General features: G+C 54.6%; 2 protein-coding genes across 2 annotated transcripts in view; one reads left to right on the forward strand and one right to left on the reverse strand.

Annotated features, from left to right (window-relative positions):
• LOC147087052 (kelch domain-containing protein 9-like) overlaps positions 1-1,101 on the reverse strand; it is a 27,649-nt gene extending 26,548 nt beyond the window's left edge. Inside the window, 1 exon segment of the mRNA XM_085978167.1 lies at positions 639-1,101. Coding sequence (XP_085834293.1) covers positions 639-1,085 — 447 coding nt within the window. The 5' untranslated portion in view covers positions 1,086-1,101.
• LOC147087053 (V-type proton ATPase catalytic subunit A-like) overlaps positions 1-17,344 on the forward strand; it is a 79,830-nt gene that overhangs the window by 3,969 nt on the left and 58,517 nt on the right. The window lies entirely within an intron of this gene.

Raw genomic sequence — 17,344 nt, forward strand, 5'->3', positions numbered from 1 at the left:
ATTAAATGGGTGGGTAGAGTCCGTGATAGGGGAGAGTGTACACGGGCTGTGGGAGGAGATTAAATGGGTGGGTAGAGTCTGTGATAGGGGAGAGTGTACACGGGCTGTGGGAGGAGATTAAATGGGTGGGTAGAGTCATAGAGTCATAGAGTCATAGAGTCATAGAGTTTTACAGCACAGAAAGAGGCCCTTCGGCCCATCGTGTCTGCGCCGCCCATCCATCCCTGTCCAGTCTAATCCCATTTTCCAGCATTTGGTCCATAGCCTTGTATGCAATGGCATTTCAAGTGCTCATCCAAATGCTTCTTGAATGTTGTGAGGGTTCCTGCCTCTACCACCCTTTCAGGCATTGAGTTCCACATTCCAACCACCCTCTGGGTGAAAAAGTTCCTCCTCAAATCCCCTCTAAATCTCCTGCCCCTTACCCTGAATCTATGCCCCCTTGTTATTGACCCCCCTACTAAGGGGAAAAGTTCCTCTTTGTCTACCCTATCTATGCCCCTCATCATTTTGTACACCTCAATCAGGTCCCCCCTCAGCCTTCTTTGCTCCAAGGAAAACAACCCCAGCCTGTCCAGCCTCTCTTCATAGCTGAGGCGCTCCATCCCAGGTAACATCCTGGTGAATCTTCTCTGCACCCTCTCCAAAGCAATCACATCCTTCCTATAGTGAGGCGACCAGAACTGCACACAGTACTCCAGCTGTGGCCTCACCAGCGTTTTGTACAGTTCCATCATAACCTCCCTGCTCTTATATTCTATGCCTCGGCTAATGAAGGCAAGTATCCCATATGCCTTTTTAACCACCTTATCTACCTGTTCCGCTGCCTTCAGGGATCTATGTACATGTACACCAAGGTCCCTCTGACCCTCTGTACTTCCTAGGGTCCTACCACTCATTGTGTATTCCATTGCCTTATTTGTCCGTCCAAAATGCATCACCTCGCACTTTTCAGGGTTAAATTCCATTTGCCACTTTTCCGCCCATCTGACCAACCCGTTTATATCGTCCTGTAGCCTGAGGCTTTCCTCCTCACAATTGACCACCCCACCAATTTTCGTGTCATCTGCGAACTTACTGATCATACCTTTTACATTCTCATCCAAATCATTTATGTAGATCACAAACAACAAGGGACCCAGCACCGATCCCTGAGGTACCCCACTGGACACAGGCTTCCAGTCACAAAAGCAACCTTCGACCATCACCCTCTGCCTCCTGCCACTCAGCCAGTTTAGGATCCAACGCGCCAAGGCACCCTGGATCCCATGGGCTCTTACCTTCTTGACCAGTCTCCTATGCGGGACTTTGTCAAAAGCTTTACTGAAGTCCATGTAAACCACATCCACAGCATTTCCCTCATCCACCCCCCTAGTCACCCCCTCGAAAAATTCAATCAGATTTGTCAGACATGATTTACCCTTGACAAAGCCATGCTGACTATCCCCGATTAATCCTTGCCTCTCCAAGTGGAGACTAATTTTGTCCCTCAGAATTTTTTCCAATAATTTCCCTACCACAGATGTTAGGCTCACTGGCCTGTAATTCCCTGGTTTATCCCTGCTACCCTTCTTGAATAATGGTACTACGTTAGCTGTTCTCCAGTCCTCTGGTACATCCCCTGTGGCCAGAGAGGTTCTGAAAATTTGTGTCAGAGCCCCTGCAATCTCCTCCTTTGCCTCCCACAGCAGCCTGGGATACATCTCGTCTGGGCCTGGGGATTTATCCACTTTTTGGCCTGCTAAAACCGCTAGCACCTCCTCCCTCTCGATGCTAATATGTTCAAGTATGTCACAGCCCCCTTGCCCGATTTCTATGTCTGCATCGTCTTTCTCCATAGTGAACACAGATGCAAAAAATTCATTTAAAACCCCGCCTACATCATCTGGCTCTACACACAGATTGCCACTTTGGTCCCTAATGGGCCCTACCCTTTCCCTGGTTATCCTCTTGCCCTTAATATACTTATAAAACATCTTAGGATTTTCCTTTATTTTGCTCGCCAGTGTTATTTCATGGCCCCTCCTCGCCCTCCTAATTTCTTTTTTAAGTATGCCCCTGCATTTTTTATACTCCTCTAGGGCTTCTTCCGTCTTTAGTCTTTTGTAACTGCCAAAAGCCCCCCTTTTATTTCTAATGCATTTTTGTATGTCCCTTGTCATCCAAGGTTCCCTTTGCTTGTTGGTCCCACCCTTGACCTTTACAGGAACATGTTGGCGTTGTACTCTCTCTATTTCCCTTCTGAAAGTCTCCCACTGTTTTGATGCGGATTTTCCTATAAGTAGCTGCTCCCAGTCCAATTTGGCCAGATCCTGCCTTATCATATTAAAATCGGCCTTCCCCCAATTTAGAACCCTTATTTCCGGGCCGTCTTTGTCTTTTTCCATGACCACCTTAAATCTCACCGAATTGTGGTCACTGTCGCCAAAATGCTCTCCTACTGACACTTCCACCACTTGCCCGGCTACATTCCCCAGAATTAGGTCCAGTACCGCCCCCTCTCTTGTAGGACTTTCTACATGTTGGCTCAAAAAGCTCTCCTGGATGCACTTTAAGAATTCTGCACCCTCTAAGCCTTTCACACTCTGACTATCCCAGTTAATATTGGGGAAGTTGAAATCCCCCACTATTATTACCCTATTATTTTCGCACTTTTCTGAGATTTGCCTACATATCTGTTCCTCTATCTCCCCCTGACTGTTTGGGGGCCTATAGTACACTCCCAGCAAAGTGCTTGCCCCCTTTTTGTTTTTAAGTTCTACCCATATGGCCTCATTAGAGGAACCCGCTAATATATCATCCCTCCTTACAGCAGTAATTGACTCCTTAATTAATATTGCAACACCCCCTCCCCTTTTACACCCCCCTCTGTCTCGCCTGAAGATTCTATACCCCGGAATATTGAGCTGCCAGTCCTGACCCTCCCTCAACCATGTCTCCGTGATAGCAACAATATCGTACTCCCATGTGTTCAACAACAACTTCAGTTCATCCACCTTATTTGCAAGACTCCTTGCATTAAAATAAATGCCTTCCAGCCCTGCCATATTCTCTTTTGCCTTCACATATTTGCTTTGCCTTCCCAGCTGACTTGTTTTTCCCTCTGTATTTGGCTGTAAATCACCCCCTACTATAGCTCCACTCTGTACCCCATCCCCCTGCCAAGTTAGTTTAAACCCCCCCCAGCAGTGCTAGCAAACCTCCCCGCAAGGATATTGGTTCCCCTCTGGTTCAGGTGTAAACCGTCCGACTTGTACAAGTCCCACCTTTCCCAGAAGCAGACCCAGTGATCCAGGAAACTAAAGCCCTCCCCCCTGCACCATCCCTTTAGCCACGCATTCATCTGTTCTATCTTCCTATTTCTATACTTACTAGCACGTGGCACCGGGAGTAATCCAGAGATTACAACCCTTGAGGTCCTGCTCTTTAATCCTTCACCTAGCTCCCTAAATTCTTGCTGCAGGACCTCATCCCTCTTTTTACCTATGTCGTTGGTACCAATGTGGACCACGACCACTGGCTGTTCACCCTCCCCCTCCAGAATGCCCTGCAGCCGCTCAGTGACATCCTTGACCCTGGCACCAGGGAGGCAACAAACCATCCTGGATTCACGTCTACGGCCACAGAAACGCCTATCTGTTCCCCTTACTATAGAATCCCCTACCACTATTGCTCTCCCACTCTTTTTCCCCCCTTCCTGGGCAGCAGGAGCACCGCCAGTGCCAGGAAGTTGGCTGCTGCTGCCTTCCCCTGGTGAGTCATCCCCCTCAACAGTATCCAAAGCGGTATACTTGTTTGAAAGGGGGATGTCCGCAGGGGTTCCCTGCACTACCTGCCTGCCTTTGTTGCTCCGCCTGATGGTCACCCCCTGTGCTGCCCTACCCTGAGGCGTGAACAACTCGCTAAACGTGCTATCCACGAGCCTCTCAGCATCGCGTCCATGATAGGGGAGAGTGTACATGGGCTGTGGGAGGAGATTAAATGGGTGGGTAGAGTCCGTGATAGGGGAGAGTGTACACGGGTTGTGGGAGGAGATTAAATGGGTGGGTAGAGTCCGTGATAGGGGAGAGTGTACACGGGTTGTGGGAGGAGATTAAATGGGCGGGTAGAGTCCGTGATAGGGGAGAGTGTACACGGGCTGTGGGAGGAGATTAAATGGGTGGGTAGAGTCCGTGATAGGGGAGAGTGTACACGGGTTGTGGGAGGAGATTAAATGGGTGGGTAGAGTCCGTGATAGGGGAGAGTGTACACGGGCTGTGGGAGGAGATTAAATGGGTGGGTAGAGTCTGTGATAGGGGAGAGTGTCCATGGGCTGTGGGAGGAGATTGAATGGGTGGGTAGAGTCCGTGATAGGGGAGAGTGTACATGGGCTGTGGGAGGAGATTGAATGGGTGGGTAGAGTCTGTGATAGGGGAGAGTGTCCATGGGCTGTGGGAGGAGATTAAATGGGTGGGTAGAGTCCGTGATAGGGGAGAGTGTACATGGGCTGTGGGAGGAGATTGAATGGGTGGGTAGAGTCCGTGATAGGGGAGAGTGTACACGGGCTGTGGGAGGAGATTAAATGGGTGGGTAGAGTCAGTGATAGGGGAGAGTGTACATGGGCTGTGGGAGGAGATTAAATGGGTGGGTAGAGTCCGTGATAGGGGAGAGTGTCCATGGGCTGTGGGAGGAGATTAAATGGGTGGGTAGAGTCCGTGATAGTGGAGAGTGTCCATGGGCTGTGGGAGGAGATTAAATGGGTGGGTAGAGTCCATGATAGGGGAGAGTGTCCATGGGCTGTGGGAGGAGATTAAATGGGTGGGGAGAGTGTACACGGGCTGTGGGAGGAGATTAAATGGGTGGGTACAGAGATATTTGAGGATGAGGAACTCTGCTGTGTTGGGAAGGTTAGTGAAAGCGACCTTACCTGCCCTTGACTCTGCAATTAGAAATTGGAACTCGGTCTGAATGTTTTGTAAACTTGAGGTATTATCTCTGCGCTTATCTCTGGCGCACATCTTCTCCTTCTGCTGTCCACTGCCCAACAACCTGTATTTATATAGCGCCTTTAATGTAGTAAAACGTCCCAGCGTCCTTCACAGGAGCGATAATCAAACAGAATTTGACACGGAGCCACATCAGGAGATATTAGGGCAGGTGACCAAAAGCTGGGTCAAAGAGGGAGGTTTTAAGGAGCGTCTTAAAGGAGGAGAGAGAGGCGGAGAGGTTTAGGGAGGGAATTCCAGAGCTCGGGGCCCAGGCGGCTGAAGGCACGGCCGCCAATGGTGGAGCGATGGAAATCGGGGGAGGCTCAAGAGGCCAGAATTGGAGGAGCGCAGAGATCTCGGAGTGTTGTAGGGCTGGAGGGGATTACAGAGATGGGGAGGTGTGTAGGGGCTGGAGGGGGTTACAGAGATAGGAAGGGGTGTAGGGGCTGGAGGAGGTTACAGAGACAGGGAGGGGTGTAGGGGGCTGGAGGAGGTTACAGAGATAGGGAGGGTTGTAGGGGCTGGCGGAGGTTACAGAGATAGGGAGGAGTGTAGGGGCTGGAGGAGGTTACAGAGATAGGGAGGGTTGTGGGGCTGGAGGAGGTTACAGTGATAGGGAGGGGTGTAGGGGCTGGAGGAGGTTACAGAGATAGGGAGGGGTGTAGGGGCTGGAGGAGGTTACATAGATTGGGAGGGTTGTAGGGGCTGAAGGAGGTTACAGAGATAGAGAGGGGCGTAGGGGCTGGAGGAGGTTACAGAGATAGGGAGGGTTGTAGGGGGCTGGAGGACGTTACAGAGATAGGGAGGGGTGTAGGGGCTGGAGGAGGTGACATAGATTGGGAGGGTTGTAGGGGCTGGAGGAGGTTACAGAGATAGGGAGGGTTGTAGGGGCTGGAGGAGGTTACAGAGATAGAGAGGGGCGTAGGGGCTGGAGGAGAATACAGAGATAGGGAGGGTTGTAGGGGCTGGAGGAAGTTACAGAGATAGGGAGGGTTGTAGGGGGCTGGAGGACATTACAGAGATAGGGAGGGTTGTCGGGCTGGAGGAGGTTACAGAGATAGGGAGGGTTGTAGGGCTGGAGGAGGTTACAGAGATGGGGAGGTGTGTAGGGGCTGGAGGAGGTTACAGAGATAGGGAGGGGTTTAGGGGCTGGAGGAGGTTACAGAGATAGGGAGGGGTGCAGGGGCTGGAGGAGGTTACAGAGATAGGGAGGGTTGCAGGGGCAGGAGGAGGTTACAGAGATAGGGAGGGGTGTAGGGGCTGGAGGAGGTTACAGAGATAGGGAGGGTTGTAGGAGCTGGAGGAGATTACAGAGATAGGGAGGTTTGTAGGGGCTGGAGGAGGTTACAGAGATAGGGAGGGTTGTGGGGCTGGAGGAGGTTACAGTGATAGGGAGGGGTGTAGGGGCTGGAGGAGGTTACAGAGATAGGGAGGGGTGTAGGGGCTGGAGGAGGTGACATAGATTGGGAGGGTTGTAGGGGCTGGAGGAGGTTACAGAGACAGGGAGGGTTGTAGGGGCTGGAGGAGGTTACAGAGATAGAGAGGGGCGTAGGGGCTGGAGGAGGTTACAGAGATAGGGAGGGTTGTAGGGGGCTGGAGGACATTGCAGAGATAGGGAGGGTTGTAGGGCTGGGGGAGGTTACAGAGATAGGGAGGGCTGTAGGGCTGGAGGAGGTTACAGAGATAGGGAGGGTTGTAGGGGCTGGAGGAGGTTACAGAGATAGGGAGGGTTGTAGGGTTGGAGGAGGTTACAGAGATAGGGAGGGTTGTAGGGGCTGGAGGAGGTTACAGAGATAGGGAGGGTTGTAGGGGCTGGAGGAGGTTACAGAGATAGGGAGGGGTGTAGGGGCTGGAGGAGGTTACAGAGATAGGGAGGGTTGTAGGGGCTGAAGGAAGTTACAGAGATAGGGAGGGTTGTAGGGGGCTGGAGGACGTTACAGAGATAGGGAGGGTTGTAGGGGCTGGAGGAGGTTACAGAGATAGGGAGGGGTGTAGGGGCTGGAGGAGGTTACAGAGATAGGGAGGGTTGTAGGGGCTGGAGGAGGTTACAGAGATAGGGAGGGGTGTAGGGTTGGAGGAGGTTACAGAGATAGGGAGGGTTGTAGGGGCTGGAGGAGGTTACAGAGATAGGGAGGGTTGTAGGGGCTGGAGGAGGTTACAGAGATAGGGAGGGTTGTAGGGTTGGAGGAGGTTACAGAGATAGGGAGGGTTGTAGGGGCTGGAGGAGGTTACAGAGATAGGGAGGGTTGTAGGGGCTGGAGGAGGTTACAGAGATAGGGAGGGTTGTAGAGCTGGAGGAGGTTACAGAGATAGCGCGGGTTGTAGGGTTGGAGGAGGTTACAGAGATAGGGAGGGTTGTAGGGGCTGGAGGAGGTTACAGAGATAGGGAGGGTTGTAGGGGCTGGAGGAGGTTACAGAGATAGGGAGGGTTGTAGGGGCTGGAGGAGGTTACAGAGATAGGGAGGGGTGTAGGGGCTGGAGGAGGTTACAGAGATAGGGAGGGGTGTAGGGGCTGGAGGAGGTTACAGAGATAGGGAGGGTTGCAGGGGCTGGAGGAGGTTACAGAGATAGGGAGGGGTGTAGGGGCTGGAGGATGTTACAGAGATAGGGAGGGTTGTAGGGGCTGGAGGAGGTTACAGAGATAGGGAGAGGTGTAGGGGCTGGTGGAGGTTACAGAGATAGGGAGGGGTGTAGGGGCTGGAGGAGGTTACAGAGATAGGGAGGGGTGTAGGGGCTGGAGGAGGTTACAGAGATAGGGAGGGTGTAGGGGCTGGAGGAGGTTACAGAGATAGTGAGTGGTATAGGAGCTGGAGGAGGTTACAGAGATAGGGAGGGGTGTACGGGCTGGAGGAGGTTACAGAGATAGGGAGGGTTGTAGGGGCTGGAGGAGGTTACAGAGATAGGGAGTGGTGTAGGTGCTGGAGGAGGTTACAGAGATAGGGAGGGGTGTAGGGGCTGGAGGAGGTTACAGAGATAGGGAGCTTTGTAGGGGCTGGAGTGGGTTACAGAAATAGGGAGGCTTGTATAGGCTGGAGGAGGTTAACAGATAGGGAGGGGTGTAGGGGCTGGAGGAGGTTACAGAGATAGGGAGGAATGTAGGGGCTGGAGGAAGTTACAGAGATAGGGAGGGGTGTAGGGGCTGGAGGAGGTTACAGAGATAGGGAGGGTTGTCGCGGCTGGAGGAGGTTACAGAGATAGGGAGGGTTGTACGGGCTGGAGGAGGTTACAGAGATAGGGAAGGTTGTAGGGGCTGGAGGAGGTTACAGAGATAGGGACGGTTGTAGGGGCTGGAGGAGGTTACAGAGATAGGGAGGGGTGTCGGCTCTGGAGGAGGTTACAGAGATAGGGACGGTTGTAGGGGCTGGAGGAGGTTACAGAGTTAGGGAGTGGTGTAGGGGCTGGAGAAGGTTACAGAGATAGGGAGGGTTGTAGGGGCTGGCGGAGGTTACAGAGTTAGGGAGTGGTGTAGGGGCTGGAGGAGGTTACAGAGATAGGGAGGGGTGTGGGGGCTGGAGGAGGTTACAGAGATAGGGAGGGTTGCAGGGGCTGGAGGACGTTACAGAGATAGGGAGGGTTGTAGGGGCTGGAGGAGGTTACAGAGTTAGTGGGTGTTGTAGGGCTGGCGGAGGTTACAGAGATAGGGAGGGTTGTAGAGGCTGGAGGAGGCTACAGAGATAGGGAGGGTTGTTGGGGCTGGAGGTGGTAACAGAGACAGGAAGGGGTGTAGGGTCTGGAGGAGGTTACAGAGATAGGGAGGGTTGTAGGGGCTGGAGGAGGTGACAGGGAGAGTTGTAGGGGCTGGAGGAGGTTACAGAGATAGGGAGGGTTGTTGGGCTGGAGGCGTTTACAGAGATAGGGAGGGGTGTAGGGTCTAGAGGCGGTTACAGAGATAGGGAGGGTTGTAAGGGCTAGAGGCGGTTACAGAGATTTGGAGAGTTGTAGGGGCTGGAGGAGTTTACAGAGATAGGGACGGTTGTAGGGTCTGGAGGAGGTTACAGAGATAGGGAGGGTTTAGGGTCTGGAGGAGGTTACAGAGATAGGGATGGTTGTAGGGCTGGAGGAGGTTACAGAGATAGGGAGGGTTGTTGGGGCTGTAGGAGGTTACAGAGATAGGGAGGGGTGTAGGGTCTGGAGGAGGTTACAGAGATAGGGAGGGTTATAGGGGTTAGAGGCGGTTACAGAGATAGGGAGGGGTGTAGGGGCTGGAGGAGGTTACAGAGATAGGGAGGGGTGTACGGGCTGGAGGAGGTTACAGAGGTAGGGAGGGGTGTAGGGGCTGGAGGTGGTTTCAGAGATAGGGAGGGTTGTAGGGTCTGGAGGAGGTTACAGAGATAGGGAGGGTTGTAGAGGCTGGAGGAGGTTACAGAGATAGGGAGGGTTGTAGGGGCTGGAGGAGGTTACAGAGATAGTGAGGGTTGTAGGGGCTGGAGGAGGTTACAGGGATAGGGAGGGTTGTAGGGGCTGGAGGAGGTTACAGAGATAGGGAGGGTTGTAGGGGCTGGAGGCGGTTACAGAGATAGGGAGGGGTGTAGGGGCTGGAGGTGGTTTCAGAGATAGGGAGGGTTGTAGGGTCTGGAGGAGGTTACAGAGATAGGGAGGGTTGTAGAGGCTGGAGGAGGTTACAGAGATAGGGAGGGTTGTAGGGGCTGGAGGAGGTTACAGAGATAGGGAGGGGTGTAGGGGCTGGAGGAGGTTACAGAGATAGGGAGGGTTGTAGGGGTTAGAGGCGGTTACAGAGATAGGGAGAGTTGTAGGGGCTGGAGGAGGTTACAGAGATAGGGAGGGTTGTAGGGGCTGGAGGCGGTTACAGAGATAGGGAGGGGTGTAGGGGCTGGAGGAGGTTACAGAGATAGGGAGGGTTGTAGGGTCTGGAGGAGGTTACAGAGATAGGGAGAGTTGTAGGGGTGGAGGAGGTTACAGAGAAAGGGATGGTTGTAGGGGCTGGAGGAGGTTACAGAGTTAGGGAGTGGTGTAGGGGCTGGAGGTGGTGACAGAGATAGGGAGTGTTGTAGGGGCTGGAGGAAGTTACAGAGATAGGGACGGTTGTAGGGGCTGGAGGAGGTTACAGAGTTAGGGAGTGGTGTAGGGGCTGGAGGAGGTTACAGAGATAGGGAGGGTTGTAGGGGCTGGAGGTGGTTACAGAGTTAGGGAGTGGTGTAGGGGCTGGAGGAGGTTACAGAGATAGGGAGTGTTGTAGGGGCTGGAGGAGGTTACAGAGATAGGGAGGGGTGTAGGGGCTGGAGGAGGTTACAGAGATAGGGAGGGGTGTAGGGGCTGGAGGAGGTTACAGAGATAGGGAGGGTTGTAGGGGCTGGAGGACGTTACAGAGATAGGGAGGGGTGTAGGGGCTGGAGGAGGTTACAGAGAGAGGGAGGGTTGTAGGGGCTGGAGAAGGTTACAGAGATAGGGAGGGTTGTAGGGGCTGGAGGAGGTTACAGAGATAGGGAGGGGTGTAGGGGCTGGAGGAGGTTACAGAGATAGGGAGGGGTGTAGGGGCTGGAGGAGGTTACAGAGATAGGGAGGGTGTAGGGGCTGGAGGAGGTTACAGAGATAGGGAGGGTTGTAGGGGCTGGAGGAGGTTACAGAGATAGGGAGGGGTGTAGGGGCTGGAGGAGGTTACAGAGATAGGGAGGGGTGTAGGGGCTGGAGGATGTTACAGAGATAGGGAGGGGTGTAGGGGCTGGAGGAGGTTACAGAGATAGGGAGGGTGGTAGGGGCAGGAGGAGGTTACAGAGATAGGGAGGGGTGTAGGGGCTGGAGGAGGTTACAGAGATAGGGAGGGTTGTAGGAGCTGGAGGAGATTACAGAGATAGGGAGGTTTGTAGGGGGCTGGAGGAGGTTACATAGATTGGGAGGGTTGTAGGGGCTGGAGGAGGTTACATAGATTGGGAGGGTTGTAGGGGCTGGAGGAGGTTACAGAGATATGGAGGGGTGTAGGGGCTGGAGGAGGTTACATAGATTGGGAGGGTTGTAGGGGCTGGATGAGGTTACAGAGATAGGGAGGGGTGTAGGGGCTGGAGGAGCTTACAGAGATAGGGAGGGGTGTAGGGGCTGGAGGAGTTTACAGAGATAGGGAGGGTTGTAGGGGCTGAAGGAAGTTACAGAGATAGGGAGGGTTGTAGGGGCTGGAGGAGGTTACAGAGATAGGGAGGGTTGTCGGGCTGGAGGACGTTACAGAGATAGGGAGGGTTGTAGGGCTGGAGGAGGTTACAGAGATAGGGAGTGTTGTAGGGCTGGAGGAGGTTACAGAGATAGCGAGGGTTGTAGGGCTGGAGGAGGTTACAGAGATAGGGAGGGTTGTAGGGGCTGGAGGAGGTTACAGAGATAGGGAGGGTTGTAGGGGCTGGAGGAGGTTACAGAGATAGGGAGGGTTGTCGGGGCTGGAGGAGGTTACAGAGATAGGGAGGGGTGTAGGGGCTGGAGGAGTTTACAGAGATAGGGAGGGGTGTAGGGGCTGGAGGAGGTTACAGAGATAGGGAGGGTTGCAGGGGCTGGAGGAGGTTACAGAGAGAGGGAGGGGTGTAGGGGCTGGAGGATGTTACAGAGATAGGGAGGGTTGTAGGGGCTGGAGGAGGTTACAGAGATAGGGAGAGGTGTAGGGGCTGGAGGAGGTTACAGAGATAGGGAGGGGTGTAGGGGCTGGAGGAGGTTACAGAGATAGGGAGGGTGTAGGGGCTGGAGGAGGTTACAGAGATAGGGAGTGGAATAGAAGCTGGAGGAGGTTACAGAGATAGGGAGGGGTGTACGAGCTGGAGGAGGTTACAGAGATAGAGAGGGGCGTAGGGGCTGGAGGAGGTTACAGAGATAGGGAGGGTTGTAGGGGCTGGAGGCAGTTACAGAGATAGGGAGGGTTGTAGGGGGCTGGAGGACATTACAGAGATAGGGAGGGTTGTAGGGCTGGAGGAGGTTACAGAGATAGGGAGGGTTGTAGGGCTGGAGGAGGTTACAGAGATAGGGAGGGTTGTAGGGGGCTGGAGGACGTTACAGAGATAGGGAGGGGTGTAGGGGCTGGAGGAGGTTACAGAGATAGGGAGGGTTGTAGGGGCTGAACGACGTTACATAGATAGGGAGGGTTGTAGGGCTGGAGGACGTTACAGAGATAGGGAGTGTTGGAGGGCTGGAGGAGGTTACAGAGATAGCGAGGGTTGTAGGGCTGGAGGAGGTTACAGAGATAGGGAGGGTTGTAGGGGCTGGAGGAGGTTACAGAGATAGGGAAGGTTGTAGGGGCTGGAGGAGGTTACAGAGATAGGGAGGGTTGTAGGGGCTGGAGGAGGTTACAGAGATAGGGAGGGGTGTAGGGGCTGGAGGAGGTTACAGAGATAGGGAGGGGTGTAGGGGCTGGAGGAGGTTACAGAGATAGGGAGGGTTGTAGGGGCTGGAGCAGGTTACAGAGATAGGGAGGGGTGTAGGGGCTGGAGGATGTTACAGAGATAGGGAGGGTTGTAGGGGCTGGAGGAGGTTATAGAGATAGGGAGAGGTGTAAGGGCTGGAGGAGGTTACAGAGATAGGGAGGGGTGTAGGGGCTGTAGGAGGTTACAGAGATAGGGAGGGGTGTAGGGGCTGGAGGAGGTTACAGAGATAGGGAGGGTGTAGGGGCGGGAGGAGGTTACAGAGATAGGGAGTGGTATAGGAGCTGGAGGAGGTTACAGAGATAGGGAGGGGTGTATGGGCTGGAGTAGGTTACAGAGATAGGGAGGGTTGTAGGGGCTGGAGGAGGTTACAGAGATAGGGAGTGGTGTAGGTGCTGGAGGAGGTTACAGAGATAGGGAGGGGTGTAGGGGCTGGAGGAGGTTACAGAGATAGGGAGGTTTGTAGGGGCTGGAGTGGGTTACAGAAATAGGGAGGCTTGTATAGGCTGGAGGAGGGTAAAGAGATAGGGAGGGGTGTAGGGGCTGGAGGTGGTTACAGAGATAGGGAGGGTTGTCGGGGCTGGAGGAAGTTACAGAGATAGGGAGGGGTGTAGGGGCTGGAGGAGGTTACAGAGATAGGGAGGGTTGTAGCGGCTGGAGGAGGTTACAGAGATAGCGGGGGCTGTAGGGAGGATACAGAGATCGGGAGAGGTGTAGGGGCTGGAGGAGGTTACAGAGATAGGGAGGGTTGTAGGGGCTGGAGGAGGTTACAGAGATAGGGAAGGTTGTAGGGGCTGGAGGAGGTTACAGAGATAGGGAGGGTTGTAGGGGCTGCAGGAGGTTACAGAGATAGGGACGGTTGCAGGGGCTGGAGGAGGTTACAGAGATAGGGAGGGGTGTAGGGGCTGGAGGAGGTTACATAGATTGGGAGGGTTGTAGGGGCTGGATGAGGTTACAGAGATAGGGAGGTGTGTAGGGGCTGGAGGAGGTTACAGAGATAGGGAGTGGTGTAGGGGCTGGAGGTGGTTACAGAGATAGGGAGGGTTGTCGGGGCTGGAGGAAGTTACAGAGATAGGGAGGGGTGTAGGGGCTGGAGGAGGTTACAGAGATAGGGAGGGTTGTAGCGGCTGGAGGAGGTTACAGAGATAGGGAGGGTTGTAGGGGCTGGAGGAGGTTACAGAGATAGGGAGGGTTGTAGGGGCTGCAGGAGGTTACAGAGATAGGGACGGTTGCAGGGGCTGGAGGAGGTTACAGAGATAGGGAGGGGTGTAGGGGCTGGAGGAGGTTACATAGATTGGGAGGGTTGTAGGGGCTGGAGGAGGTTACAGAGATAGGGAAGGTTGTAGGGGCTGGAGGAGGTTACAGAGATAGGGAGCGTTGTAGGGGCTGCAGGAGGTTACAGAGATAGGGACGGTTGCAGGGGCTGGAGGAGGTTACAGAGATAGGGAGGGGTGTAGGGGCTGGAGGAGGTTACATAGATTGGGAGGGTTGTAGGGGCTGGAGGAGGTTACAGAGATAGGGAGGGGCGTAGGGGCTGGAGGAGGTTACAGAGATAGGGAGGGTTGTAGGGGCTGGAGGAAGTTACAGAGATAGGGAGGGTTGCAGGGGGCTGGAGGACATTACAGAGATAGGGAGGGGTGTAGGGGCTGGAGGAGGTTACAGAGATAGGGAGGGTTGTAGGGGCTGAAGGAAGTTACAGAGATAGGGAGGGTTGTAGGGGCTGGAGGAGGTTACAGAGATAGGGAGGATTGTAGGGGCTGGAGGAGGTTACAGAGATAGGGAGGGTTGTAGGGGCTGGAGGAGGTTACAGAGATAGGGAGGGTTGTAGGGGCTGGAGGACGTTACAGAGATAGGGAGGGTTGTAGGACTGGAGGAGGTTACAGAGATAGGGAGGGGTCTAGGGGCTGGAGGAGGTTACAGAGATAGGGAGGGGTGTAGAGGCTGGAGGAGGTTACAGTGATAGGGAGGGGTGTAGGGGCTGGAGGAGGTTACAGAGATAGGGAGGGTTGTAGGGGCTGAAGGAAGTTACAGAGATAGGGAGGGTTGTAGGGGCTGGAGGAGGTTACAGAGATAGGGAGGGTTGTAGGGGCTGGAGGAGGTTACAGAGATACGGTTGTAGGGGCTGGAGGAGGTTACAGAGATAGGGAGGGGTGTAGGGGCTGGAGGAGGTTACAGAGATAGGGAGGGGTGTCGGGGCTGGAGGACGTTACAGAGATAGGGAGGGTTGTAGGGCTGGAGGAGGTTACAGAGATAGGGAGTGTTGTAGGGCTGGAGGAGGTTACAGAGATAGCGAGGGTTGTAGGGGCTGGAGGAGGTTACAGAGATAGGGAGGGTTGTAGGGGCTGGAGGAGGTTACAGAGATAGGGAGGGGTGTAGGGGCTGGAGGAGGTTACAGAGATAGGGAGGGTTGTAGGGGCTGGAGGAGGTTACAGAGATAGGGAGGGTTGTAGGGGCTGGAGGAGGTTACAGAGATAGGGAGGGTTGTAGGGGCTGGAGGAGGTTACAGAGATAGGGAGGGTTGTAGGGGCTGGAGGAGGTTACAGAGATAGGGAGGGGTGTAGGGGCTGGAGGAGGTTACAGAGATAGGGAGGGGTGTAGGGGCTGGAGGAGGTTACAGAGATAGGGAGGGTTGTAGGGGCTGGAGCAGGTTACAGAGATAGGGAGGGGTGTAGGGGCTGGAGGATGTTACAGAGATAGGGAGGGTTGTAGGGGCTGGAGGAGGTTACAGAGATAGGGAGAGGTGTAGGGGCTGGAGGAGGTTACAGAGATAGGGAGGGGTGTAGGGGCTGTAGGAGGTTACAGAGATAGGGAGGGTTGTAGGGGCTGGAGGAGGATACAGAGATAGGGAGGTTTGTGGGGCTGGAGTGGGTTACAGAAATAGGGAGGCTTGTATAGGCTGGAGGAGGGTAAAGAGATAGGGAGGGGTGTAGGGGCTGGAGGTGGTTACAGAGATAGGGAGGGTTGTAGGGGCTGCAGGAAGTTACAGAGATAGCAAGGGGTGTAGGGGCTGGAGGAGGTTACAGAGATAGGGAGGGTTGTAGCGGCTGGAGGAGGTTACAGAGATAGCGGGGGCTGTTGGGAGGTTACAGAGATCGGGAGAGGTGTAGGGGCTGGAGGAGTTTACAGAGATAGGGAGGGTTGTTGGGGCTGGAGGAGGTTACAGAGATAGGGAAGGTTGTAGGGGCTGGAGGAGGTTACAGAGATAGGGAGGGTTGTCGGGGCTGCAGGTGGTTACAGAGATAGGGACGGTTGCAGGGGCTGGAGGAGGTTACAGAGATAGGGAGGGGTGTAGGCTCTGGAGGAGGTTACAGAGATAGGGTGGGTTGAAGGGGCTGGAGGAGGTTACAGAGATAGGGAGGGGTGTAGGGGTTGGAGGAGGTTACAGAGGTAGGGAACGTTGTAGGCGGCTGGAGGCGGTTACAGAGATAGGGAGGGTTGTCGGGCTGGAGGAGGTTACAGAGATAGGGCGGGTTGTAGGGGCTGGAGGAGTTTACAGAGATAGGGAGGGTTGCAGCGGCTGGAGGTGTTTACAGAGATAGCGGGGGCTTTAGGGAGGTTACAGAGATAGGGAGGGGTGTAGGGGTTGGAGGAGGTTACAGAGGTAGGGAAGGTTGTAGGCGGCTGGAGGCGGTTACAGAGATAGGGAGGGGTGTAGGGGCTGGAGGAGGTTACAGAGATAGGGAGGGTTGTAGGGCTGGAGGAGGTTACAGAGATAGGGAGAGTTGTAGGGGCTGGAGGAGGTTACAGAGATAGGGAGGGGTGTAGGGGCTGGAGGAGGTGACAGAGATAGGGAGGGTGTAGGGCCTGGAGGAGGTTACAGAGATAGGGAGTGGTGTAGGGGCTGGAGGAGGTTACAGAGATAGGGAGAGTTGTAGGGGTGGAGGAGGTTACAGAGATAGGGTGGATTGTAGGGGCTGGAGGAGGTTACAGAGTTAGGGCGTGGTGTAGGGGCTGGAGGAGGTTACAGAGATAGGGAGTGTTGTCGGGGCTGGAGGAGGTTACAGAGATAGGGACGGTTGTAGGGGCTGGAGGAGGTTACAGAGTTAGGGAGTGGTGTAGGGGCTGGAGGAGGCTACAGAGATAGGGAGGGTTGTAGGGGCTGGAGGAGGTTACAGAGTTAGGGAGTGGTGTAGGGGCTGGAGGAGGTTACAGAGATAGGGAGGGTTGTAGGGGCTGGAGGAGGTTACAGAGATAGGGACGGTTGTGGGGGCTGGAGGAGGTTACAGAGATAGGGAGGGGTGTAGGGGCTGGAGGAGGTTACAGAGATAGGGAGGGGTGTAGGGGCTGGAGGAGGTTACAGAGATAGGGAGGGTTGTAGGGGCTGGAGCAGGTTACAGAGATAGGGAGGGGTGTAGGGGCTGGGGGATGTTACAGAGATAGGGAGGGTTGTAGGGGCTGGAGGAGGTTACAGAGATAGGGAGAGGTGTAGTGGCTGGAGGAGGTTACAGAGATAGGGAGGGGTGTAGGGGCTGTAGGAGGTTACAGAGATAGGGAGGGGTGTAGGGGCTGGAGGAGGTTACAGAGATAGGGAGGGTGTAGGGGCGGGAGGAGGTTACAGAGATAGGGAGTGGTATAGGAGCTGGAGGAGGTTAGAGAGATAGGGAGGGGTGAATGGGCTGGAGGAGGTTACAGAGATAGGGAGGGTTGTAGGGGCTGGAGGAGGTTACAGAGATAGGGAGTGGTGTAGGTGCTGGAGGAGTTTACAGAGATAGGGAGGGGTGTAGGGGCTGGAGGAGGTTACAGAGATAGGGAGGTTTGTAGGGGCTGGAGTGGGTTACAGAAATAGGGAGGCTTGTATAGGCTGGAGGAGGGTAAAGAGATAGGGAGGGGTGTAGGGGCTGGAGGTGGTTACAGAGATAGGGAGGGTTGTAGGGGCTGGAGGAAGTTACAGTGATAGGGAGGGGTGTAGGGGCTGGAGGAGGTTACAGAGATAGGGAGGGTTGTAGCGGCTGGAGGAGGTTACAGAGATAGCGGGGGCTGTAGGGAGGTTACAGAGATCGGGAGAGGTGTAGGGGCTGGAGGAGTTTA

This window comes from Somniosus microcephalus, unplaced genomic scaffold (genome assembly GCF_052327205.1).
Source record: "Somniosus microcephalus isolate GS21.2 unplaced genomic scaffold, FLI_Smic_1.0 unresolved_chr6, whole genome shotgun sequence".
In the NCBI taxonomy this organism is placed as follows: domain Eukaryota; kingdom Metazoa; phylum Chordata; class Chondrichthyes; order Squaliformes; family Somniosidae; genus Somniosus; species Somniosus microcephalus.